General features: G+C 50.5%; 1 protein-coding gene across 2 annotated transcripts in view; it reads right to left on the bottom strand.

The window, feature by feature from the left end:
- Nucleotides 1–26836, bottom strand: part of Sdk2 (sidekick cell adhesion molecule 2) — a 282556-nt gene that overhangs the window by 71876 nt on the left and 183844 nt on the right. For both annotated transcript variants that reach the window (XM_021212230.2, XM_029546072.1), the window contains 13 exons: nucleotides 25931–26042; nucleotides 24255–24445; nucleotides 24034–24117; nucleotides 20822–21016; nucleotides 20073–20189; nucleotides 19126–19293; nucleotides 18231–18333; nucleotides 11491–11667; nucleotides 9414–9550; nucleotides 8408–8555; nucleotides 6066–6206; nucleotides 3310–3491; nucleotides 2514–2629 (listed from right to left, as the gene is read on the bottom strand). In XM_021212230.2, the coding sequence (XP_021067889.1) occupies nucleotides 2514–2629; nucleotides 3310–3491; nucleotides 6066–6206; nucleotides 8408–8555; nucleotides 9414–9550; nucleotides 11491–11667; nucleotides 18231–18333; nucleotides 19126–19293; nucleotides 20073–20189; nucleotides 20822–21016; nucleotides 24034–24117; nucleotides 24255–24445; nucleotides 25931–26042 (1871 nt within the window). The remainder of the gene's footprint in view (nucleotides 1–2513; nucleotides 2630–3309; nucleotides 3492–6065; nucleotides 6207–8407; nucleotides 8556–9413; nucleotides 9551–11490; nucleotides 11668–18230; nucleotides 18334–19125; nucleotides 19294–20072; nucleotides 20190–20821; nucleotides 21017–24033; nucleotides 24118–24254; nucleotides 24446–25930; nucleotides 26043–26836) is intronic.

A 26836-nucleotide genomic window follows, 5' to 3' on the forward strand; every position in this document is an offset into this window, starting at 1 on the left:
GAGAGAGAGAGAGAGAGAGAGAGAGAGAGAGAGAGAGAGAGAGGATGTGACAGGGAGACTCTAAGATCAGTGGAGACTTTAAACTCAAGCCCTTAACCCACGGCCTTCATCTAGATTTAGGAACACATAAATCAGTCAGTAGCAGGAACTGGTTGGGAGGCAATCAAAGAAATCCAAAGGCTGGCAGGATGCATAATGATGGTTGACATTTTTAGGTATGGTTGTTTTTAATAGAGAGAGCTTATAGAGACTCTTTCTCTACAAGAACATTTACAGATGGTGTGATGAACTGCCTGAGATTCACTTCTGCAAGTTGCCCAGGATGGGCTAAGGGCTGGGAGGAGTTCGGAGGTGCAGGGACAAAGCTGGACTGCCATTTGGTCACATTGAAGCTGGAGATGGGTGTAAGGTGGACATTTGAGTCTTCCCCCAAGTTGTGTAGATGTCCGAACATTCTAACAACTTAAAGGATATTCCATCTGATTACATGTATGTACAGTTGGGGACAACCATCACATCCCCTTATTCTGAAGGCTGAAGAAGCAAAGAGAAAAGACCTCAACTTTTATTCACTTGTACTTCAAAACGAAACCGAAAACCAGCTAGCTGTAGGTATCAGTTTACAATAAAACACAGGGATGAGAGTATAGCTCAGTTGGTAGAGTGCTCACCTGGTGTGCCTGAAGCCCTGGGTTTAATCCCCAGAACTGCATTGACTAGATGTCCTAAACCTAGGACTTGGAAAGTGGAGGCAGGAGGATTAGAAGTTCACAGGCACTTGCATGAGAGAATAAGCAGAGTGTGTAGCTGGTCGCCTGGTATTGGGTAAGTCCCCGTAAGGATGACGATATGCTATCAGGCAGCTGACGGTCACTAGCCCATCTGCACAGCTCCTGAGTGCAGGAGAAAGGAAGAGCTTGGGGTGAAGCAGGGTTGGGGGCTTCTGCGGGGTATCTTCTTGTTCTGGGTCACCGCAGGATACCGCCCTAGTTGTCCTGGCCACTTGGTGGCCTTTTAGCCCTTGGAGGGCTTTTCATCTTAGAAGCTTGTAGCTCGTCCCTCCCACATGTAGAATAAAACTTGTGCTTAGGCTTGGCAGCCAGAAGCTAATTGTTCCCAGCTCGGCCTCTGTGTTCCACGGCCATGCAGACCTCCTTCTCTCCCCCGAGTCCCAATTAGCAGCTTTTTTCCCAGCCAGTCAGCAACTGCAAGCTTGGGCTACAGCCCCTATCCAGGGAAGATTCTTTTTGGCCCGCACTCTCTGCCTTGGTGGGCTTGAAAGTGCTGTGGCCCAGTGGCTCCAGCTTTGGTCTCTAGGTTGCTTCTAACACAGTAGAGGATTCTTTTTGCAAAATAATCTCACTCCTTTCCTCCCCAGCCTCCCAAGCTACCAAGTCGTAATGGCACAGTCGCCTGTCCTTGTGGTACATGCACAGCCTCAGGGCAGAGGACTTAGGGAGACGGCAGCTGTCACCTTGCTATCACCGGGACCCTGAGCTAAACCCCAGAGTTTGTAATTTTCTCTCCTTTCTCCTGGCTTCCCAGTCCCTTAAATCCCCTGCTTCTTTTCTTCACACCTGCAAACGACCCGTGACATCTGTCAACCTACCTCCTCCTGCTGAGGGCCAGAAGCTTCCAAAAGCGGCCTATGCTACCTGGTGTGTCTTCAGTCCTCTCAGAGGACAGCGGGCCTCCTTGTGGGAGGAGGAGGGGAGCCCAGGCCTGGGATGCAGGACTGAGAAGTTCTGATGCCCAGCAGTTAAACTGGCCGGACAACCAGCCAGCATTGGTATGGCTACAGCTCAGCCGCTTCTATTAGTCGTTGGCTAGACGGTGCCCGCACTGTACTCATGTGTCAAAGTTTTAAGCTGCACTCCCAGAGTGTGGCTGGGTTTGGAACTTGGGCCCATAAAGTGATGCTTAAAGTCGAGTGACGTCACCAGGGACAGGCCCTAACCCAGTGTAACTGGCACTTTCGCAAGAAGGGGGATGAGACCACGGATACTCATGAACATATAAGGAGAGAGAGTGACATCCATACTCTAATCCAGGACATCAGTTGGCAAGAGGCAAGCTGCGGATTTTAGTTCAACTCTGCCCTAATCCCAAGGCTTTATCCTCATTGTGTTTGGGGTCGAGTACAGCCAGTGGCATGTGACAGTCACACCATAGAGGTAAGGCGTGAGTGACTAGGCCATTGTTTTGATGGAGTGCCTCAATGTCCAGGAGTCCACACCTTGTTTGTCGCTGGAGTTGCTGAGGACAGCCTCTTTCTGGTGACAGCTGGGACAGTGTGCTCACCCAGAATCTTCTATGTAACCTTGAAAGTCACTGGGAACTGGAGGGGGTATCCCCTGCTTTTATCTGTGACCTCTGCCTGCTAGAGTCCAGTTTCAGAAGCCCACAGCGACTTTACTGCTCTTCCCTGGGGCCTTCCTCCACCCCTCCCCCCTGCCTCAACACCTTGAGTCCCTCCTGGCTCCCTTCCAAGGAAAGAAGAGACCCTCACCTACCTTGTAGCCCTGGTTGATGCCATTGATGAACTGCGGGCTTGGGGCATTCCAGGTGAATCGGATGGTGGTAGAATTTGTGGCTTCTGCATGCACATTGCCCGGGGGCACCGTGGGAACTAGAGGGAATCAAGAGACTGGTTGTAGCTGAGGGGGTCCCCCCACCTCTGCACTTGTTCATCTTGTCCAGTGTGGTAGAGGACACAGGCAGACTCTCTAGGCAATGCTTGTCAAACCCAAGGGCCCCCTTCCTCGCCCGCTCTCTGGATTAACTCAAGTTCATTAAATTTGTCTGATCTGGGCTGGAGAGATGGCTCAGTGGTTAAGAGCACTGACTGCTCTTCCAGAGGTCCAGAGTTCAATTCCCAGCAACCACATGGTGGCTAATGATCATCTGTAATGGGATCTGATGCCCTCTTCTGATTTGTCTGAAGACAGCAACAGTATACTCACATAAAATAAATAAAAGAATCTTTAAAAAAAAAATTGTCTGATTCACCTCCCAAGCTGTCTTGTTACCCAGTTAATGTCGAAATACCATAGGCGGTCCCTACTCCTCTCCCCACATGACTCCTAACGACTCTCTCTTCCTCCCCTCAGCCATCTGCTCCCTGGGAGTCAGGTGTAAGGTGGAGATGTCACCTAAGCACCATAATGAAGGCCCAGGTGAAGCCAGTAACGTGGGCTGCGGTGCTCATAACTGGACCTGTGGATTACCCAGAGGGCATGTGGCCCAACAGACCTAGGGGCCTGCAGAAAAGGACGCACCTGGTCTTCCACGGCCCCTGTCTCCACCCACCTCCCTGCAGCGTCCACTCGGTGACTTTGCTGCTGTAGACACCCAGCCCGGCGCTGTTGTAGGCAGCCACCTCGATCTCGTAATTGGTCCAAATGATGAGGTCCTCCAGCAACAGGTTGTTGACGTCAGCATCTGTGATGTTCTTGAACTGGTACCCAACAGGTAGCCCTGCCAGGCAGTATCTGAAGGAAGTGGCTTGAATCAGCCTACAGACGTATGCTTGGCAAACTGCCCAGAGCAGCCCTGTCTGCTACAACTTTGTATGCTTCTGGGAGTGCTCCATTGCTCCACGGATACGCCCATCTGGGCTGCCTAATAGGGTCACCACTAGGGCTCATGGTATTGGCCATGTGACAATGGCTTTTGTGCAAATGAGGGGTGCATCTGACTTTGTTGTAGTTTTCATTGTTTTGAGTCATGACAGTTGACTCCTCTCTGCCTTGCTGATTAGTACAGGTCTAGGGAGTATAGCCCAGGATGCTATGTAGCTGAGGATAACCTTGAACTCCTAATCCCCCTTCTTCTACCTCCCAAGTGCTGAGACTGCAGAGCTGCATCACCACGCCCAATCTATATATGAGGCTAAGGATCAAACTCAGGACTTCATGCATGCTAGGCAAACATTCTAATCAATGGAGCCACAGACATCCCTAGTTCCCGGACCATTCTTTTTGATGGGTTTGGAAGACACGGACAAAGCTTGCCAACCACAGAGGCTGAGGGTCCCTAGGGAAGGTGTCACAGGTGTCAGCTTTTGGAGATCATGAACCAGGAAAGCACTCCCTCAATTTAGCTGATTTTCTTTCTCTCCTTGGTACAGTGGCTCCTTTGCTGAGGGGGACCGAGAACCCTGGAGGCTGCTGACCTCCCCATATCTACTTTTCGGTGCAGACCAACCATGACAAAGGGATACGGGCAAGCAAACGTGGGGTGCTTTGCATGGATGGTAAACTAGGCCCAGGGAGGAGCATGATGCTTACCTGTTTTAGGGTCTAACAGTTGCAGAATCAGAGCCCCCAAAGTGTTTCTACACATTCCCAAAGCCCCAGGGCGGGTATGTGCTAGACCTTAGCATGATTCGGAACAACCCAGAGGCTAGTTAAAACACAGACTGCTAGACTATCCACTTCGGAGGAGGTCTTGGGAACAGACCTTGACAATCAGGGTCTCTCACTAGCATTCAGGTAGCACTGACCCTGTTGGGTTGGGGACTGCACTCTGAGAACTTTTAGGGATAAGCCCCCAAACTCACAGAAAAATCAAGTGATCATGGGGTAGTTGGAACCATGGGCTCTTCCAACTATGGAGTGTGAGTGCGGCAGCACCCAGGGATCTTGGTGTGCATGGAAGAGGCACAGGCTTGAAAAAGCATTTTGCAGCCAGCCAGATTCAGAATACAGATGGGTGTTTCCACTCACTACAAAATCCCAAGATAATTAAAACATTATTAAAACATTATGTGCATGAGTGTTTTGCCTGCATATATGTCTGTGTACCATGTGTGTGCTTGGGGCCTAGGGAGGCCAAGAATGGGTATTAGATTCCCCTGGAACTGGAGCTATAGACGAGGGTGCTGGGAACTGAACCCCGCCCGGGTCCTTTGGATAAACAACCAGCAAGCCCAAGCACACTTAACCATTGAACTCTCTTCAGCCTCCGAGAAGTATTTTTAAAAATTGTATTTTTATCTGTGTGGTGGAGGTGCCTATGCGATGGTGCACTTGTAGAGATCAGAGGAAAATCTGTAGGAACTGGTTTCTCCCTCTACCATGTGGGTTCCCTGGGAATTGAACTCATGGCCGCCCACTGAGCTGTTTGCATTTAGGAGTATTTTAGTTTGGGCAGCTCCCATGCTTTCCTTGGGGTTACTAGTGAAACAGTTCTCAGTCAAATGCAGTTTGAAAGTCCACAGAACTGGCCTTTGTTTTCAGCAAGAATCAGAAAAATAACTTTCTCCTTCCAGCCGTTCTTGCCGGGTCGGTTTCTCTACTTGTGCTCTGTCCGACCTTTGGATACTGTGAAGTGACACTGTCATATGCAAAGTTCGTGTCGAGAATTGTGCATTTGAATTGCAAAGAGAAATCGCAAAAAACCAACCAAAACCCAAACAAACCCTTTGAATGCTCTAAATAAGTTTGTGTATTTCTTTTTCTTTTCTTTTCTTTTCTTTCTTTCTTTCTTTTTTTTTTTTAGGACAGGGTTTCTCTGTATAGCCCTGGCTGTCCTGGAACTCACTCTGTAGACCAGGCTGGCCTCGAACTCAGAAATCTGCCTGCCTCTGCCTCCCAACTGCTGGGATTAAAGGCATGCGCCACCACGCCCGGCTAGTTTGCGCATTTCTTGTGTTCAGGCCCATTCATCGCTAGCCCTAGTCCATGGGCTGGACACACTTTCATTTAGACACCTCAGGCCTGCAGCAGGACTTTCCGGGTTGTGCTGGAGGTGGGCTGTTGCCTTGCTTCCTGCCTACTCCTACAGCAACCCTGGCCTGAGGCAGCCTTGGCTTCCACACAGCCTGCAGGGATTAAACCCTGTCCTTGCTAGGCCGGTCCTACTAGTCTTCAAGGCTATTGGTGTTGTCCCTTCTTCTTCGGCCATTTTACCATAAGCCCTTCTTGTCGCAGTGTGGACATTTCTCATCACCTGGTCTTTATGTCAGCAAGAATGGACCTTGAATCTGTAGTGTTTCCTAAGCCACTCCCCCTCCCCTCCCCTTCAGGGTAGGAAGCCCCGATGGCCCTAGAATGGCCCTGTACCTGATGATGTAGCCCTTGAGGATCCCGTTCTGGTGGCTCTCGGGAGGTGGTTGCCATTGGATCATGATGGATTGGTTGGTCCGGCCACTGGCGATGACGTTCTGCGGAGGGGCCGTGGGGGGCTCCTCAGGAAGAGACACCCTAGAGCAGAAACCAGCAAACGTTGATTGAATCTTTCTCTACCCGCCCATCTACAAAGGCATATAATAGAATGACAAAAGGCTAGCCATACTGCCTACTGTCCCCTGTAATTCTGCACCCTTGCCCTGTGTTTTTGGGCAGTTCGTTTCATGTCTCTGAGCTGCTTTCCTTCTGTGAATCATCATCATCATCATCATCATCATGATCATGATCATCATCATCATCATCATCATTATCATCATCATCATCATCCTCTTGAGCCAGGGTCTTGCATTTCATCCCAGGGTGGCCTTGAACTTGTAACTTCTTCCTTCAGCCTCCTGAGTGTAGGAATGCAGGCACATGCTGATACTGTGCTTGTTTTAATAGTTTCAGGGCTAGGAGTATCAGTCATTCCCCACAGGCTTTGGTGGCGGGTCTTATCTAGATCCCCTTGCTGGGTGAACAGAGCCCCAGGATAGGTGGGTGGCCGTGGGTTGGGGGAAGGAGCCCCAGCTCCAGCCCCAGCCCCAGCCCCAGCCTTCTTCTCAAGCCACGCACCACCTTCCTTTCCCTGGCATGGCTGTGGAACGCCCAAGTGTATTTTTCACACCGCTGTCACTTATCCATTAAAAACAAAAGTTAATTATTTTTGATGGATGCCTTTCCCTTTTTGTTTATTTTATTTTATTTTTTTATGTTTTTGCTCTCTGATGGATAGCCTCCCGAACAATCTCAGCTTTTAAAGTGCGGGTGGTTTAACCTTTCCCGTGGTGACTCAGGACTATGTGCTCCGAGATTTCCCAAGGAGGACAAATTGGTGCCCAGAGCAGCCGCAGGCACAGCAGGAGCCGGCAGGGTCTCCTGGGACTTTGAGGGTCCCTGTTGTGATTCTGACATTTTCCAGGGGCTGAGCTCCTGCTTGTTCAGTGCACCTCCTGGGGGCTGAACCCAGTCTGCAATATTGTACATGCTCAGTAAGTAAGTAGTGCTTATTATGTGTGTGTGTGTGTGCGCGCGCGCGCGTGCGCGCGCCACAGTGCACATGTGGAGGTCAGAGGACAACATACAGGAAGCAGGTCTCTCCTTCCACTGTTTGGGTGCTTGGGGATTGAACTCTCAGGCCTTCAGGCTTAGAGGCGGATGACTTCACCTGCTGAGCCATCTCAACAGGCTCCCTTTGTTTGTTTACTTGCTTGAGACCAGGGGGTGGGTTTCTCTGTGTAGCCCTGGCTGTCTTGGAACTCACTCTGTAGACTGGGCTAGCTTTGAACTCAGAGATCACCTGACCCTGCCTGTCAAGTGCCGGCATTAAAGGCGTGTGTCACCACGCCTGGTAGTTTGCTGCTTTAGTTAGACTGGCCGGCCAGAGGTCTGCCCAGCTATGCCTTCTCAGCGTCAGAATCACAGGCGGGTAGCACCATGGCCAGCTTATGCCAAGTTACGCCATGACAGAGCTCGGGCCCTCCCACCTGTACACCAAGAACATTCTGCGCTGAGCCATTCCCCAAGCCACACTGTCGCCGTCTTTTTGAGACAGGGTCTTCCTCTGTATCCTAGATGGTTTGGCCCAGGCTGAGCTGGAATTCATGATTCTTCTTCAGCCCCGCAAACACTAAGATTACAGGCCCACGCCAATTAGTCCAGCTTGGAAGGCATCTTTTGCAGAGCCAACAGCTTGGCGCTTATGCTGTGCCATAGCCATTCTGACTTTCTAAATGACAGCTGCTCTCCCAGTAGAGGTGGCCACTTCTCATACAGGGTAAGCCAAGTGGGGTCCAGCTTCCACAGAAGTGTGTTCATTGTGAGGTGCTCATGTGTGGATTGCCTAGTTGTCCTTGGTGTCTGTCATCTTGTGAGAGCGTTGGGAGGACGCCCACAGGCTCTGGCGTCCGTTTGTAATCTGACATGGACACTGAGGAGCCCCTCTTCCCCCTGGAACTCTCATTCCTTTGATCCATGATGGAAACTCATGGGACTGGGCAGAATACAGGGGATCTTCGAACTTGCCCAGCTCGTGGTCATAGGAATGACCCAAGCTTGTTCAAGCCTGTTGTGGACCAAGATGCACCTACAGGATGCTGCCTTTTCCTTTAAGTACACTATTCCCCCATTCTACAGAGTGGAACACTGAGAGACGCCCTCTGGTTTGTCCCATGTGCCATTGTGGTTTGGAGGCAGGCGGGTGGAGTCTCACTCAGGGGGATACCCGCTCCCTTTACCTTTCTGTGTCCTTGCTGAACTGTCCTTTGCCCACATCGTTGACAGCGCACAGGCGAAACTGGTAGGATCGAGCAGGAACCAGTCCCTTGACCATCACTGAGGTGGCTTCTGGATCCACACTGGCCAGGAGTATGGTCCAGGGAGCATCTGCAGACACACAGGATCAGGGTATTTTCTTTTGTGTATATAATATGGGTATGTCCATGGGCGTGCATGTGCCATGTGTTACATGGAGGTCAGAGGACAGCTTGAGGGAATTGATTTGCTCCTTGTGGTTTCTAAGGACTGGACTCAGGTCGTCAGGCTTGGCAGCAAGTGCTTTTACCAGCTGAGCCATCTTGCGGGCCAGTGATGTGATGGAGTCCACCCTTCATCCCCATCCCTCTCCATTGGGTGGGAAGGAGAGTGAATGTCTCCATAACTTGGGCCAGCATAGGTCACCATGTCAGCTTCTCTGGGTCCCACTAGCCCATGGGATCCAGGGGTTGGAGGGAACTGGGAGGAAGTGGAGGGGAAGCAGAGGTTCATGGGAACTGAGCTGCCTCGATTCCCCCTTGAATCTATGAGCTTTGGAAAAGCCACACTGAGGGTGTCACTGAGTTGACTTGTAAGAACAACCGTCTTTGAGGCCACTGCTTGTCAGGTCTTACACAAGTCCCTCCCCTACATAGTTCAAAGTCAACCTTTGAACTTTGAGTGTCCTACCTCTGCCTCCCGAATGCAGGACTACAGGCTACAGGGACACACCAGGCTCCCCTGTGCAAGTCTTGTTGGAGAGTCGTAACAGCCTACCAGCTGTTTTGGTAGGCTGTTGGCATGCATGGTCCTCGATGTAAGCTCATTGTACCCTTTACACAAGAGGAAACCACGGCTGCTCAGGGAGATCTGCTCTGCTCAGAGGTCCAAGGAGTGTGTGGTAGGTCTCCCAAGGTGACCTCGAAGATCACACCCCACTTTGACCAGGCTGTGTGGGGACATGGGAAGGTGACAGTGGGGGAACCTTACTGTTTTCTGACATCTCCAAGATGTAGCGCATCAGAGGGCTGTTGCCGTCGAAGGGTTTGGCCCAGGTCAGGTTGATGGCACGTCTCTCCACGGTGCTGAGGGTTGCCACGGGGTGCTCAGGGGCATGGGGGAGCTGCCTGGAGGAGAGATGTGTGTGGAGGGGCCACCCCAAGTCCCCAAGTGCCATGCTCTGCCATCAGGTGGTGGCTAAGCGGCACACTCAGAGAGTCAGAGTGTTAGGGAACTCTGTCCTTCCTGCTAAACTGGTCTTCAGTTTGCTATGTAGTGGAGAATGACCTGTACTTCTGATCAGCCTTCTTCCACCTTCCAAACCCTGTCCTTAGATTACAGACATTTGCTGCCCAGCAGCCGTTATCATCCTTATCTAAGTGGGACCTTCAACAAGATTACCATATGGAAAGCTACTATTGAAGCTTCCTAAAATATACAAATATACATATATAAAAGGCGTTTAAATGGAGCTAATCTCTAATAGGAGCGCAATGCCTCTCCTAGATACCAGCCTGTAATTTTATAGGCTATCCAATAAAGAAGCCCAGTGACATGTATGGGGTATCTTTATCCAGGCTGTTGGTCAGTGGGATCCCATAGCTTTTTCTCTGTCATAGGCTGTTGCCGTTTCTCCAGAACTTGATGGTAAGACCTTACTGCTGAAGAGACCATACGGATTATATGGAGTCATCAAACTGGTACCAACCGGAAGCTTCATCCCTATTTGCTTGCTTTTACATCTCTGGAAGGTTCAATATATGCAACCGGGGAAGAAAAGGAGTGAATGTTCTTACCTAGCTGTGACTCCCGAAAGCTACAATAACAACTAGCCTGGCAAGACACACCCACTCACTGGTGTAATAGTGGCGCAGATGCTATGGGATGTTATGTTAAGTGACCACAGCCACTTTCTGCTTGGATTCAAGGTCTGTACCACATTACATGGGTCTAAAACCCGTGGTCATGGTGGGGGGTGGGGAGAATCTAACACTATTCTTGTCCTAAGTAGACACAGAAATTAACAGCCTCTTTAGTCTTTATCCTTATACTTCTGGATTCGGGCATCCTTCAGTCGTCACTAGAAAAGATGTCCCTTGCAGTAAGTGGTGACAACTACAGAGACCCACGACTGGCTAATGTGCAGAGAGGCAGAGACTGTGATGTGCTCAAGTATAAATGGCCCATCGTCAACAGATCATCATGGGAATACGATCAAGATTTTATATAAGGTCAAATCAGCTCAAGTCCCACAGTGGAAGGGGAAAGGCTTGAGTCCCACAGTGGAAGGGGAAAGGCTTGAGTCCCACCTATAGCTGGAAAGATATCAATTTCTGTTAGGGATTTGATCCAGCAGAAGTTCCCATACCCGTGCCATGGGCCATCACTAAGAGGACTCAGCAGGTTTGAGAACAAAGGCCATGAGGTGGAGAGGGAAAGGTTGTGGGGTACATGGAGGAGTAGGAGGGGAAGGATGGGGGTAGACTTGATCAAGATGTACCATATGCATGTATGATAGTCTCAAACAATAAAATGAATAAACAAATGATTGCCTGTTGTTGTTCCCTCGTAGGAGAGGGTGGTCGCTGGACCCTCACCTGAGATCCCCATTAATCCCTCCTGCCCTTTCTTCCCTGGGGAGGCATATAATCGTGTTCTAAGATGGAACTCCATTTTGGCAAGTAGAAGGAAGTTACCATCCACGTTGGAGTGGGATATTTTGGTGATGCAGTTGCCTTGGGGTTAACCACACTCCTAAGTAAGGCAGATAAGCTCATTGGTCCACCAAGCTGGACTTCGGCATCTTGGTGCCTTGTCTGGAGTGAGTAGATGTTTATGCCTGCCAATTCTTCTCTCTGGACCTAGAGCCCCATCTGAGGCCTATGAAGACTTTTGCTCCTGACAGAGGTGTCCCTGAGCTGTGGGGCAGGCCTAGAAGGATGTTCAGGAGGTATCTTCGGGTACTTGGGTGGTCCTAGCCATACACAGCTTTCTGCCATGACCAAAAGGAGCTGGTTGGATCTGAATACTCCATTGCTGCCGTTACCCATGCCTCCTCTGCCCTTACCTGACTCGCAGGTGGGCGTTGCGAGAGTCATTGCCACCAGCAGAGAGCACCCGGCAGGTATAAGTGCCAATGTCCCCTGACCACGTCTGCGAGATGTGTAGGGAGCCATTTCTGTCCAGGCGGATCCGAGGATTAGTCTCCACAGCCAGGGTGGCCCCATCTTTCTCCCACACGTACCTATGGAGGGGGAGGAGGTCAGAAAGTTTCCAGGGTGGCCCACACCCAAGCCTCCACCTGGGGGGCGTGTGCCCAAGGCAGGTGGGAGGCTGTTACATGCATAGCCTCTGGGAGCGGTCAAGCAGCAGGCCATTACTGGTCATTTACACTTTGGGTTCAGATCTAGGTCAAAATGTTGTTACTTTTGGCCAGAGGCCATCACAAAATAGCCACTGGCAAAGAGCCAGCCAAAGGGATTCCTCCGAAGACGTTAAAAGATTACAGCTGGGCGGAGGAATCAAACTTCCCGAGCAGACTACATTTGGAATTAGGTCTATGAGGGGAATCGTTAGATCGATGCATCAAGGTGACAAATTGACTTTAGTGTCCAAAAAAAAAAAATCACTTTAGCTTCGGCCAGTTGGAACGAAGGGAGTCTTGAGAAATGACACACACGCTGGTTCATGACAGTATGCTATACCTCCTCCGGAGTTGTTAGGGAGAAAACAGCCATTATCATTGTCACGGGCATGTCCCGAGGGCTGCCTCCATGGAGGTGAGGTGCACAGAGCCCTCCAGGGAAGGTGGGCTATAGTTCTCAGAAGGACAAGATGCCACCTGGGAACAGTAGTGGGTTAACCTCAGGGTCCCCAAGTTATCTGGAGTTAGAGGATGGAAGAATGGCAACAAGAGTAGGTGTGGGATATTTTAACCCTGAGTTTGAATAGAAAAGTCAGCAGAAGCAATATGAGCTACTGCAAGATGAACAACTGGGGTGGAAGAAAAGGACAACAGAAGGAAAATGTTCTCAGTCCTGGGAGAGACTGTGATTACACGGGAACGTTAGTCCCCACTTTTAGATTCTTCTCTGGTTCTCTGCCGGTGGACTGCAGTGATACTGTGTCCAGTGGTTGGACGCTCAGGCCAAAGGCTGTCCCTGATACATCAGCTTCCGACGTGATCTTGCGTAGGTTTGTTTAACCCTCTTTGACTTCGTTTGCCATTTGTAACGTGTGGAACCCATTTACTTCATAAAGCTGTATGGATTGTATGGATTATAAAACCAATATAAAAGGCTTAGGGGAGTGTCAAATAGGATAGACGGCCAGTAAGAGTTAGCCATTGATGTTTTTATCGAAGAATATTTATAGCAATGATTTCTAGTGATCAGTCTTTCCTTTCAGCCACCTGTCTATGCAGCTTTCCATCTATCTATTCCCATCCATTAATCCACATCCATCTGTCCATCTGTCCATCTGTCCATCCATTCACCATCTATCCATCCATTCATCCATCCATCCATCCACCCACCCACATCCATTTACCTATCAGTCTCTGTCCATCCATCCATTATCCATCCATCCATCCATCCATCCATCCATCCATCCATCCATTAATCTACCCACATCCATCCATCCATCCATCCATCCATCCATCCATCCTTCTATCCCCCATCATCCATCCGTTCACCCATCTAAGACCCTACCTACCGGCAAGTCCATCTGTCTATCTGTTCACCCATATTTCTATATATCCTGTTTTAAAAACTTTTTAAAGCCAATTATCATATAATCTTTTCCATGTGATATTCTCATACCATACATTAAAATGAAACCAGATGCAGGGTGTTCCGCCACAGTCCTCTGTCACTTCACTGACTGCTGCTGTTGGATGTACCTCCTTTTCATCTGCTATTGTAGTTAGTAACGTGATGAACGCCCGCATTGAAGAATGTTTACCTACACTCTGTTTCTTCAAAGACAAATTATCAGCAGCGAAACTGCCAAGTTAATTTTAAAGGCTTTTAATATAGATTTAGGAGTGGACAATACCAGTCGCTTTCCATTCATCTCGTTACTTAGAGGAGAAGCAGCCTCGCCAGCATTCGGGGAATGAGCAGGCTTTCCCTAAACGCAGATCTGTTTGCAGAGAGTTACTGCGGCTTAAGAAATGCCCACAGCAAGCAGACAGTCTTTACTTCGGGACATGATGCTTTGGGGAGCATATGTCCCTGCCTGGGAAGCATTTGTTACTGAACTTGAGTGTAATTAGTGATTCTAATTAGAAATAAAAGGGGTGGAAGAATAGGCTAGCGGAATATAGAGCAAATCCAGAATGTGGTGTATTCCACAGTGGGGTCAAGGGATGTTGGCCCATTACATGCTTGCATACCTAAACTTCAAGATTAAAATTCAAGATTTGTTACCTTTATTTTGCGTGTATGAGTGTGTGCTTGCAAGATATGTATATGTATACTGTGTGCATGTCTTGTGTTTGGGGAGGATAGAAGAGGACACCGAGTCCTCTAGGACTGGAGTTAGAGTTGTGAGCTGCCATATGGGTGCTGGGAATCTAGCTTGTGTCCTCTAGAAGAGCGGCAGCCACTGAGCTGCATCTCCAGCCCCTCTGTAAGGTTTTGCTGTAACACGGACATGACCATTTGTGGATGTGCTGTCAACAGGTACAGTTGAGCAGCGATGACAAAGATCACGTGGCTCTCAAAGCCTAAGCCATCTCCTCCTGGCCCTTTATAGAAATGGTTTGTTGACCTCTGCGTTATGAAATCAGGTTTCTACAGTGGCTCAATGACACAAAACCAGAGCTGGTGAGATGGCTCAGCGGGTAAAAGGCGCTTGCTGGCCAGCAGATGACTCTAGGACCCATGTGGTGGAAAGAGAGGACCGATTCCTCCAGGTTGTCCTCTGACTTCCACGTATGTCAAGCCCACAAATAAAAACAAACAAACAAACAAACAAACATAAAAAGTCTCTCCTAGCATTCAGCATCATCACCATCGTCAGCATCATCACCGTCATCATCATTATCATCAACATCACCACCACCACCACCACCAGATGAGCATAAAGACTAAGAGATGGTCCTCTGAGCAGTGATTCTGGAGCCACATCATTGCTACAGGCATAGTTGTAGTGTTACAAATCTTAATTTCAACGTTGGGTACAAACCTAAAGGCACAATGCAGAATCCCCCAGCAGCCAGGAGGTAGTGGGGAATCTAGAAGGCCTGGCCTTCAGCGCTGACTCCAGATCCCACACCGAAGGCCTGATCCCTGTGTGTGTGTGTGTGTGTGTGTGTGTGTGTGTGTGTGTGTGGTGTGGTGGGGGGAGGCATGGATAAGATGGACTTTGTCAAAATTAAAATTTTCTATTCTTCCACAGATACTGCCAAGAGAATAAAAAAAGAAGCCACGGGCCGGAAGAAGATGTTTGCATGACAAATATCTGATAAGGCGCTGTTATCCAAAATATACAGAGACTTCTTAAAACTCAACCCTAAGAAAACAAACAGCCTGATTAAAAACCGGGCTGAAGTCTTTGACAGATCCCTCCCCAATGAAGGCACACGCAGAGGGAAACAGAAATGAGATGTTTGCCTCCCAGGCCACTGAGAAATGCAGATTAGCGCAGCGGATAGGATGGAAAGACTCTATTCTAGAGCATATTCCACTATTGCAGAAGGCTGGAGCGCCAGACTTAGCATCAAGCAAGGTGGGAGGCTCATAATTGCTCGCAACTCCGGCTTCAAAGGATCTGTCGCCCTCTGGTGGACTCCATTGGTACTGCACTCACAGGTGCATAACCCCTGCCCTAGCCTCAGATGCACATTATTAAAAAAAAAAACAACAAAAAAACCCCATACTACTTCAGAACAGCAACAAGAATTATACCACAACTAATAGAATGTCCAACATCACCCAGTACCTGCCAGGGTAATACCCTCTCTTCTAAGATGTGTACTACGCTTCTGAAAGACAGTTGGGTGCTTGCTTCCCACCCCTCCCCCTTTTCTTGACAGGGTCTCAGTATGTAGCTCTGGATGGTCTAGAACTTGCTATGTAGTTCAGGCTGGCCCCAGACTCACAGAGATTTGTTTGCCTCTGCCTCCTGAGTGCTGGGATTAAAAGTGTGTGCCATCATTTCTGGCTTGAGTGGTTTCTTTCAAAAGTAAACAAAATATATACATAGCTAGATTTGGTGTCTCATGTCTGTAATGTTAGAACATGGGAAGCTGAGGCAGGAGAGTGACTACAAGTTTCAGGCCACCTTGGGCTACATAATAAGAGCCTATCTCAAAAAGCCAGACATACATACACACACACACACATATGCATACACACACAAACACACACACACACACACACACACACACACACACACACACCCCTCTACCCATATCACATTCTTGGCATTATTTTCCATAAATCAAAATTGAAACAAATAAAAATAACCTCCAAGTCTCTTCGCCTCATCAGGGTAGAAACATTTCAGAATAATTGTTATGTCACTTGACTGTTAACTCATCTGACCAGTGGTCTTTCAGGAGCCCTTTTGGCTTCAGATAACATCAGCCAATCTTTAGCAAATCAGAGATGTGCAAAAAATTTTGATTACCAGGGTACTCTTAATGAGATTTTCCCATATTAGCAAAAATTTAGAAATAATAATAAAAAGAATGCAGTCGGCGTGAACTGGTAAACTGTTTCCCTCAGACTGCAATCAGGTTTGATGCAAACATATTTATTGACATGGCACAGGGGCACAGTAGGTTCGCGAGGGAAAAGGATTAGAGACTAGAGTGTGTCTGGCTTCTTTAATGGAACTCAAACATCATTACTGATGATGTCGAATTAAAGGGAATGGTTAATTCTACATGTTTTTTCTGCTAGCCTTTTTTTTTCCTGATCTGAATTTTCCTCCTGCAATGTAATAAATTCATTACATGGTAAAAGGATAAAAAAGTAATTATTAATATTAATAATGTCTCAAAGTGGATTGTCCATGTCCTGTCTAGATTTGGACCCAGATATCCAATAGATTCTTTGAGAATGACAGGCAGCCTGCAGCTGTCTGGGACCTCACCCTGGGGCCCGGCTTTGTCTTGACAGCACATCGCTTGGGATTTGAGCATCCAACGTTTGAATGTGAGCCGTTGGTTTCTCCCTTTCTAGTCTGCTCAGGGGACTCGTTGTGCTTTGTAGCTAGAATATCCTGTTTCTGGGAGAATATCAGAATCACTGGGCGGCTTTAAAAATACCGAGCACTGTGTCCCCTGCCCCTCTGTAATCTCGAGGCTGCAGAGGGCAGCAGGGGCTGTCACTGCCCAAGGAGCACAGGCTGGGAGCAGAGACAAAGGGCTGGCCTTGGGCAAAGCTGTGAGTTCCAGGTTCAGTGAGAGACTCTTGAGACTGATAGAGAAGAGATATTTGATGTCAACCTCTTGCCTTCACACACACACACACACACACACACACACACACACACACACACACACATGCGCGCACACATACACACCTGTACACATGCACACACATATGCACATACACACACCTGTACACACATATGCACATACACACATGCATACACATATGCACACACATGTATACATATGCACATGCAGGCATACAAATGCACACATGCACACAAGCAAAGGAAACAGTTGCTGACATAACACATACGGCTATTTGGGAGTTTTTCAACTAGTGGAACATAGTTGAAAACTAGAGAAAGGACCCTACTATGTCATCCCAGACTGTGACTCAGGGGCATGGAGGTGGCTTCTCTCTGAGGACACTTTCACAATTTGCTTTATTAATTTTTTTTCTTTGAGAGAAAAATCTGATAAAGCCAGGATTCTCAAGTCTGTCTGCCAACATCCTGACTACCTCTGTGTGATTTCAGGGCTCATGTTTGTCCCTGCTGGCATGTTACAATGCCCCAAAGGTCAATGTTGAACACTTCATGAAGCGCTTCTCAGCCTGGGCAGGCCTGGCGTCCTGTAATCCTGTCCTGTTCCTCAGAACTCTATTATACTGATTGGCAGACTGTCCTCTGTCTAGTGACCACCAGGTGGCGCCCCAGGACACCACTGTGAGGCTTAGGGAGGCCATGTCTGCTGGAGGCAGGAGTACCTGCCCCTCGTGGTCTCTTGGCCTCGGTGGTAATTGTGCGGCAGTGTTACTACTCATTAGCTAGACAGCAACATGCTGGAATCTTCTAAAGGAACAGTTATGCTGACTCCCAGCCTCTGGAGCTCTCGGGAGAGCACAAAGGGACACAACACACCCCTCCGTCTTGCGGCTCCCAGATCTTCTTATGGTTCGGGAGGAGGAGGTCAGGTGTCCTGTCTGTAATTTCCTTCCGTACTCTTAGACAGTGTCTCTCACTGAACCTCAGTAGGCTGGGGCAACCTCCAGCCATCCTGTCTGCCTCTCCACAGTGCTAGGGCTAGAGGTATGTATGCAGCTGTGCCCTGCTTTGGGGTGCGGGGATTTGAACTCAGGTCCTTAGGGTTAACACATAAGTGTTCTTAGCTCTGAGTCATCCCTCCTACCCCTGAGTCCTCCTCCTTGCTCTATTTCTCTGCCTTCCACTTCCTGCCTCAGGACTCTGCGTCAACACGGCTCACACAGCATGGTCCTTAGGCACCAAGCCCCTTCTCCATCTCAGCCCTGTATCCAGCTCTGGACACACCCCCAAGGTGAGGCACGGCCTTACAGGTGGCATCAACTCCCCGAGGCTGCCATCCTGTCTTATAAGCGTCCCCTCCCTCTTTGTGTGGAGTACCTGACAGTCACTCTGGGATCGTGGGTCACTCCACACACCATGGAGGCCTGGGTGCCCTTGATGACACTCTGGTCCTGGGGTGGCTTGGTGATGCGTGTCCGGGCTGTAAGACAGGGATATGTTTAGTGAACAGGGATGTTGGGCTTGCTTGGCACCATAGTTGATGGGGGAGGGACACGCTGGAGCTGCACATCTGGATGTTGGGAGACATTGAGCGATGACCTCATATGTTGACAGGTGTGTGTCACAAAAAAGTCCCAGAAGAGTGGAAAGGACAACGTGTCCAGGGACACGGTGATTCTCAGAAGCCACAAACACGGTGAGGACTCGGTGCCATAGAAGGAATGGGAATTGCAAACTGAGAGAGACCGTGACAGACAACCACTCACTCGAGTCCCTAGGGCTCAGCCTGGAGAGGTGGCCATAAACCTGCATGTCTGGGGTGCACACCTCAAGTGGAAGAGTCTTGAGAGACCTGCTGGCTTCTCTCCAGGCTGATAATGGTGGATGGCATACTGATCAGACAAGCTCACCTCAATGGGCCTCACCACCATACCACCAATGTCTTGGCTGCTTTCTCTGCAGCTCAAGGGTAGGAGAGGGGCCGTGACGGACACTGTCTGGCCCGCAGAGCCAAAAATATTTACTCTCTGGCCCTGTGTTGATTTCTGCCCTAAAATACGCAAGACAGCTTTTTTTTATAGTTCTCTGGATTCAGCCGAGCGTGGCATGACCTCTCCATCCGGTGGCCTTGCTGGCAGGGCCACCTCCTCCTGGTTCCTGGCTTCTGAGTTAATTTGTCATCATCCCTGTGACAGGAAGAGCCTTGGTTGTGTCAGCAACACAGTATGGGAGTGCAGATGCTGGCGACCCACCCCTACGGATGGCCACTCACCCCACACCACCAGGTCCGCCGACGCCTCGTCTACTCCCCGAGAGTTGGTGGCCAAACAGGTGTAGGTGCCGGCATCTGAGATGTGGGTTGGGCTAATGAGCAGACTGCCAGACTCCAGCAGCGTGAATCGAGGTAGCTGGACGGAGCCGCTGGCCAAGATGCGCTCCCCTGAGGTGACATAGGGTTTTATGGGTTATCAGATGAAACCTTGATGCTGGCCCTAAATGCTCCAGTGTTGGAAGGTCTCAGGCACCCACCCATCTCTGGACATGTTAAATGAGTTGTTAAGTGTTATGTGACGGGCTGATCTGGGACTTGGTGACAGGCTCAGGCTCACAGGCTCACAGGCTCACAGGCTCACAGGGCACAGGTACCCTTACTATCGCCCTTTCTGCCATGCCTCCGCCCACCGCCGCCATGTCTGTTCTGCCCTTCACCAGATGAGGCCACACTCTGTCTGCTGTGGCTGCTTGCAGCCAGCCAGCCGTGGCCTGGGGGCAGCTGCACTTGGGCTGGGGAGAGGAGGCTGACAAGGTGATGACGGGCATCTCAGCCCAGGACAGGATGCTTCTGGAGAGAGTCACCTTCAGGGAAACTGAGGAGGTGAGGGATGGATGAAGGGTACGGCGGGGCAGTGCAGGGGAGGCGTGACACAGAGGTAGAGATGCACAGAGAGATCGATAGACAGACAGGCAGATGGATAAAGATACTCTCAGGTCGGGACGGATAGACCTCTTACCGCGGGACATAGGAGGTCTTGGGTCTGGCCTGGGAGAGACAGAGACAGAGAAGAGCAGAGCAACGTGGATTGTGAAAGATGGGCGGCACAGTGTCTAGCCTTTGCAGCTGCACGCGGGGAGCTCAATCCCACTCGCTCCTGAACCTAGAGAGGAAGGCTTGCCTAGACTCCCACGTGACTACGTCCTCTGAAGGACCATCCCGCCTACCTTTCTGCCAAGTGATAGCAGGCCGTGGTGCCCCTGAGGTCTCACATGCCAGTACCACGGACATGCCGTCAATCACGGTGCTGTCAAGGGGGCCTCTGGTGATATTAGGGGCGATGCCTGTAGAGGGAGGCAGTGGCATCTATTAGCGATACCTAGGAAGACCCCCATCTAGGGGCTAAGATCTCGGAGCCCACAAAAAAGACAGGTCCCCCCCGCCCCCACCATCTGGCCCTGGTGTTACAGGGCCTTCTGCAGGGAGGCCCATAAGAGGTCCCCAGGTACCTGTCAAGAGCGTTCTGCCCTCTGGAACCTCAGACATCCACTAAGGGGAAACTGAGGACGCAGAGGGAAGCGCACACCCTCAGTGACAAACTCAGTGGGACCTGACCTCCATTGAACATGCACCAGTTTGTGCAAGAACGAGCAGCTGACAGCCGCCTTTGTGCTGGGTCTCCGGAACCCTGGGTGACTCCTCTGACCTGAGGTCAGCAGACATGACAATTGGAACTGGCTTTTCTCCAAGGGCGTCAGTGGCTCCAGGACCCACGGAGAAGGTCATGAGTGAGCAGGGTGGACAAGACGCTGTGCTGAGGGGGTGTGAGGAGCTGGTGCCACATGGGGCAGCCCCCCTAGAGTCCACCCCAGCGCAGGTCCGGTCCATCCTACCATGCTCCTCAGCAGTGAGTGTGGAGGGATGCTGTGACTCATGGGGAGGCTCCCTCAGAGGCAGCACAGGGGAGGACACTTACTGGTGACGGCCAGGTAGGTGGAGGTCTGGGCCTCGCCAGCTGCGTTGTGGGCAAAGCACTGGAGCATGCCGGTGTCGTCGGGCAGCAGGCCGCTGATCTGCAGGCCGCCATCGCTGCGCTGCTTGAAGCGGGTTAGCTTCCCCACCTCCACCAACGCGGCGTCCTTGTACCAGGTGATGGAGGGCGGCGGTACCCCTGCGGAAGGTCAGGGCCACGGTCAACCATTTTGCCCCATCCCAGGCCAGAGTCCGCAGAAGGTCCCAGGCTGCCTTGCTTCCTATGACGCTCTCATAGGCATCGTTTTTCATGGTGTCTGCTCTTTTAAAAGTCTCAAAAAATTTGGGATAGAGTAGAGATTTTTCAGAAAGTGGAAATCTCCTAGACTCGGTTTCCTGCATAAACCAGGCATGGCCGCACACACGCTTTGTAAAACAGTATTTGGGAGATACTGGATAAAAAACAAAAGTCAAGGCTATCCTCAGCTACATCGAGAGTTCAAGACCAGCCGGGAAGTTTTCAGAGGGAAGGTTCATTATTATTACTGTTTACATTTTTGTTTATTATTGCGAGGGAGGGCATGTGTGTGGAGGCAGGAGGACAGGGTTGTGGAGTCAGTTCTCTCTCCACCTTTGTGTAGATTCCAGGGATTGAACCCAGGGGTCAGGGGTTTTCGCAAGCACCTTTACCCAAAGACTCATCTCATCTGTCCCAATGACTACTGAGTTACTCCAGACAGAGGCAGGAGGAGCTCTGAGTTTGAGGCCAGCCTGGTCTACACAGAGAGAGAGAGTTTCAGGACAGCTAGGGCTACACACAGGGAAACCCTGTCTCAAAAATACCAAACAATAAATGAAAAGAACTGGTCTACAAAGTGAGTTCCAGGACAGCCAGGGCTATACAGAAAAACCCTGTCTCAAAAAACAAAAAAAACAAAAAAAAAAAAAAGAAAAGAAAAAAGAAAAAAATTACATTTTAATTTGTGTGTGCATGCATGTGTGTACGTGTGCTCATGTGTATACACATATGTGTGTGTGTGTGTGTGTGTGTGTGTGTGTGTGTTGGTGCCTGAGGCAGCCAGAGGCATCCAGAGCTGGAGCTCCAGGTGGCTGCTTGTGACTTTCCTGATGTGAGTGCTTGGAACCGAACTCAGGTCCTCCGCAGAGGAGTGTGAGCCTCTGACTTCTGAGCACTTTCTCCAGCCTCTATTATGATTATTATTTTAAAGTGTATTCCTTTTATGTGTGTGTGTGCTCTTCTTATACAGATGTTTGGGATCACGTGTGCGACTGGTGTTCACAGAGTCCAGAAGAGGACATCTGGGATTGTGGGTGCTTGTGATTCACGTACATGGGTGGTGGAAGTCAAACCCGGGTCCTCTGCAAGAGCAATAATTGCTCTTAACTACTGAGCCATATCTCCAGGCCTTATTGTTATTTTTGAGACAGGGACTCACATATCCCAGGCTGGCCTTGAACTCTCTATGTAGCTGAGGATAGTTTTGACTTTTTTTTTTTAATCCAGTATCTCCCAAGTACTGTATTACACAGCGTGTGTGTGGCCATGCCTGGTTAATACAGTGCTGGGGATTGAGCCCAGGGCTTCATGCATGCTATCCAAATACTATCAACTGAGCTAACTCTCCATTCCTGGCTTCCTCAATTGCCTACTTCTGCTTTCTTCTTCCTTCTCTTCTTCATCCTCCTTTTCTTCCTCCCCCCTCCCACTCCCTTATTACTATTATATATTTAAGACAAGGCCCTGCTTTGTAGCCCAGGCTGGTCTTGAACTCATGTCAACTCTCTCTCCTCAGCCTCCTTAGCAGTAATGGCAAGTGTGTCTTTAGTTTTTTACTGCAATGCCTGGCTCAGCCTTCTGTGTCCCGTGCTAACCTCCAAGAGCCTTGCTCAGTCCCCATCAATGGAGCCCAGGTGGAGAAGCAGGCAGAGGGGCCTCTGTCCCTCAGGAGACCCCCCCACGTCCCATCTCAGGTCTGCACACAGAGGAAGACAGAGTGCTTCATCTCTTGGCCTGGTTCTCTCTCCTCATTGGTGTCCCTCAGTTCTTCCATGCTTCCGTTCACCCTCTGCCTCTCCACCTCTGTTCAAACTTAACTTCCTGGGGGTGCTCTACACAGCTCTGCACCCTCCCCGCAGCTTCCTTCCACCCTGCATTCAGCCATCACCCGTGTTTCATCCATTGTATGACAGCAAGTCTTTGCTATTCATTGCAATGCGATGGGGGGGGGGGCAGGGTGTGGCTCACAATCGACAGCATGTCATGATTTAATTGGTGGCCTTGTTTCTTTCTTAGTGGCACATAAAATAATGGCGGATCTCACTGCTCACGGCGTCTCGAATGAGATGAAATAAGGCATCTTTGTTTATTGGCTTCTTCCTCTCTTTGCAAGTATGTAAGGTGGAAAACAGGGGGGACTGGGCTATGTGGTCCCTCTGTAAAGTCAGCCTGGCTCACTCCCCTTGGGTGGCCAAGAACGAGAGACCCTGCTGAGATTATGTGACAGGTGTCTACCTGCTGGCCCATCTGCTCCCACAGGCCTCTGCGTAAGGGTCTCAGAAGAGCTGTGGCTTCACAAGTCTCTCTACACTACTGGGGCCACATCCCTTGCTCAGGATTCCCTATTCTCAGAATAGTCTGGAACTCAGCAATCCTCCTGCCTCGGCCGCTAGATGCTAGGATACTTGAGTCCCCACACTCCATGAGATAGGCCTTTTTAACCCTCTATCCTTTCAGGCTCGTCTCTGCCAGGATGGAGGCAGTAAGGACCGGAAACTGTGACAGCGGGCTAAGTAGGACTAGCAGGGGGTGAGGACCAAGCCAGGCACCCCTCCCCTCTCAGATGGGCCGAGTGGATGGCACCCGCTCAGGTGAGACACACCAGGTCTGTGGATGCTGGCAAAACGGTGATTCGACATTGTCTACAACTCTCAAATTATGGGCAATTTGGGTCTGTCACCTGTCCTGAAATTACGGTAATTTGGGCTCATTTGTAACTCTGGAGTTACGTGGGTTGATTTGCAGTCTGAGATTACGGTAATTTGGCTGTTTGTTTCCTGGGTGCCAGATCTTAGCCAGCCTGTCACTGCTTAGTGATGTGGTCTGGAGAGGGAGGTGGGGCTTAGAGACCCCCCCACCCCCACCCCCGGCAGGGATGAGAGGGGTTGAAGGTCTCCACATGCATGCCTCCGTGTCACCTTTGGCTCGACAGGGGATGTCCACCACCTTCTCCATCTCGGCCGTGATATGTCTCTCAGGCTCTCTGACAAACTGAGGTGGCTCTGCAGGAGAAGGATTGGGAGACAGGATTAGAGGCTTACTGCTTTCATATCTAGCCAGTGTGGAGTTGGCGTCTGCCCACACTGCTGTGCCCTCCCTCTTCCATAGGGGAGGATCCCCGGAACTTGCTGGGACTCACCCAGCACGGAGAGGTAGGCGCCCCGGGTGACAGGGGCCACGCTGCTGCTGCGTAGCATGGCTTCGCACTCGTAGTAGCCGGCATCGCTGACCGTGGGGTTGGCGATGGTGAGCCTGCGGTTGTAGTCGCTGATGCCACTGGAGAGCGGAGCCCCGTCCTTCTTCCACACAATGTGCAGCTTGATCAAAGGCCTACAAGGCGAGGGAGGCAGTCGCTTTCAGTCAAGGGCTTCTGGAAGGCCCATGGGGATGGGGCAGATGTGGGAAGGAACAGGGATGGTGTTGGTGTTGGTGTGGCTAGCTGTCTATCTGTAGAATGGGGGCAAGTGTAGTGGCTCTGGTTGGTTATGATTGTCAGTTGTGGAGAATGTTCTCTACGGGGCGGGGACTCAATGGTAACTGCATACACAGCCCTGGGAGAGCCTGGGGGCTGGCCTAAGTTATTTGCTAAGTGCTCCCTGGGCACCAAACCATCCCTGGGGATGACTTGAGAGGAGCGGAGGATTAGGGGAAGTGGGAAGAACAGATATGACACAGACACAGGGTAGACAGACAGACAGACAGACAGACTACCCTCACCTTTGAGAGGTAGGGAGCATGTGGACCCCCTTCCTACCATCATGAGCTTAGGGTTCTGGTTTGCTCCCACATTCCTTCCCAGCGCCTAGTGGTTTCTAAGGATGGACCTCCCTAAGTGGGTGGGGCTAGCTGTTTGGGGGGGGCACTCAGAATTTTCTACAAAAGGTTCTCCATGGGTATGCACTTGTGGGAAACACAGGCAGGGTCTTGGCTGCAGGGTTTCTTAGGCTTTGAACACACGTCCTGGCCACGTTTCCCACCTTGGTGAAGAGACTGAGCTCCGTGAAGCATGCTCTCACAGACAATGCTACAGGGGCTAGGCTGTCCTGGAATCCTCAGGGGACCTTGGGACCACAGTCTAATTCCATAATGGCACTTTACTTGACGTTTTCTCTATAGATTACCCAGGCAGGGCAGGCTGGGGTCAGTATTCTTCCTGAATGCCTTATAGTGTGGTGTATGCCAGGTCATACCCACTTTATAGATGAGTAGATTGAGGCCCATGATGGGGCAGGGAGCTGGGCCTTTGGGGGAGCTGACTTCAGTCATCATTGCTACGGGCCATTTGGGTGACTGGGGCGGGTTGCCTGCCCTCACTGTGCTGTAGGCTCTTGACACTTCGGTCATGTTGTGGAAAAGGAGGCGCCGAGGGAAACTCTCACCACCCAGGAGGGGGTTAGGGACGATCTAACAGGTCTGCTCTGTGGGGGACTGGAAGGATGCAATAGCGGTTACAAAGTTCATGTTGTACCCCTTCCGTTTGCTGTCTTCCATACATAACACCCTTCCACTCACTCCACATACAGAAGGGGTCTTCTCTGAGGGACCATATTCCCCTCTCTGGATGGCTTTGTGTCAGAAACAGAGAGAGTTCCCCTCTGGCCCCATAGCCTGGGCTAAATCTGCTGTCCATTAGGCCACCTCTCGCACATACAAGAACAAGAAACGCTGTGGAGCTTGCGGCTCTGGATTTGCAGTGCTCCCCCCACCCCCTCCGCTCTCACAGATCCTCCTCAGATCAGGAGCTAGACTTTGCTCAAAGAGGACAGTGCTGGCTAACAGCTCTGATAAGGGATCAGTCAAAGACGCGCCTCCTACCTGGCGTTGGCCACACACTCCATGGTCACCTCCGAGGTCCCAGCCACGACACTAGTGTTCTTGGGCGGGATGATGATGGTTGGTGCGATAGGGTCAGCGGGTCCCCCAACATCTGAGAAGAGGTGACGTGTTAGGAGGGCGGAGCCAGAAATCCCGTCTCTGCCTGCCCATGTGATACAAGGAGACCTTATTCCTTAAAGCACAACAGAGTAGGTAGCTGTATGGGAAGTCCCACAGCTGCTCCCTGGACAGATCTGGGATGTTTTTTCTTCCTCTGTTCACGAGTTGAAGAGTCAGGGGAGCTCGGGGGGGGGGGGGAGGTTCCTTGGCTCTCAAAGGCCTCCTCCTGACTCTTCCCACACGCAAGCCAACCATGTCCCTCCTGCTTGCAAGCCAGCCACGCCCCTCCACTCACTGCCATTCGGTTCCCTAACCTTCAAAACCCTCCCTCTCCTGTAAGTTTACCTCACTGATCTACTTCATCCTTGCCCCCATGCCAGACCACATACTCTCTCTGCACTGAATATTCGCTGTTGGAAAACACGGTCCTCCAACTGAAACAGCTGCCATGTTCCCCAGTTCTGCTGCACCTGCTGGGTGTCCATGGACATTTGAGGTTCCCTTAGAGAAGGAAGGGGCAGGGAGAGGCACTGGACTCTCACTGAGATCCTGGCTGTTCCTCCTAGCCATCTTTTGCAATTAAGCAAATTTCAGGAGGCCTCAGGGTCAGGGTCTTTGGTGGTTGGTAGAGTCTATAGGCTTGGGAAAATTAACTGAAAGAGGCTACGATGTATAGGAAAACCACCATCCATGTTGGGTGAAGACTTTCCAAATGGCTGCTTTGGGGTTCCCAAGCTCCTGTTAGGAACCCTCCCATGCTCTGTGAATAGGTCTAGTACACTCATT

Source organism: Mus pahari, chromosome 14 (genome assembly GCF_900095145.1).
Source record: "Mus pahari chromosome 14, PAHARI_EIJ_v1.1, whole genome shotgun sequence".
In the NCBI taxonomy this organism is placed as follows: Eukaryota; Metazoa; Chordata; class Mammalia; order Rodentia; family Muridae; genus Mus; species Mus pahari.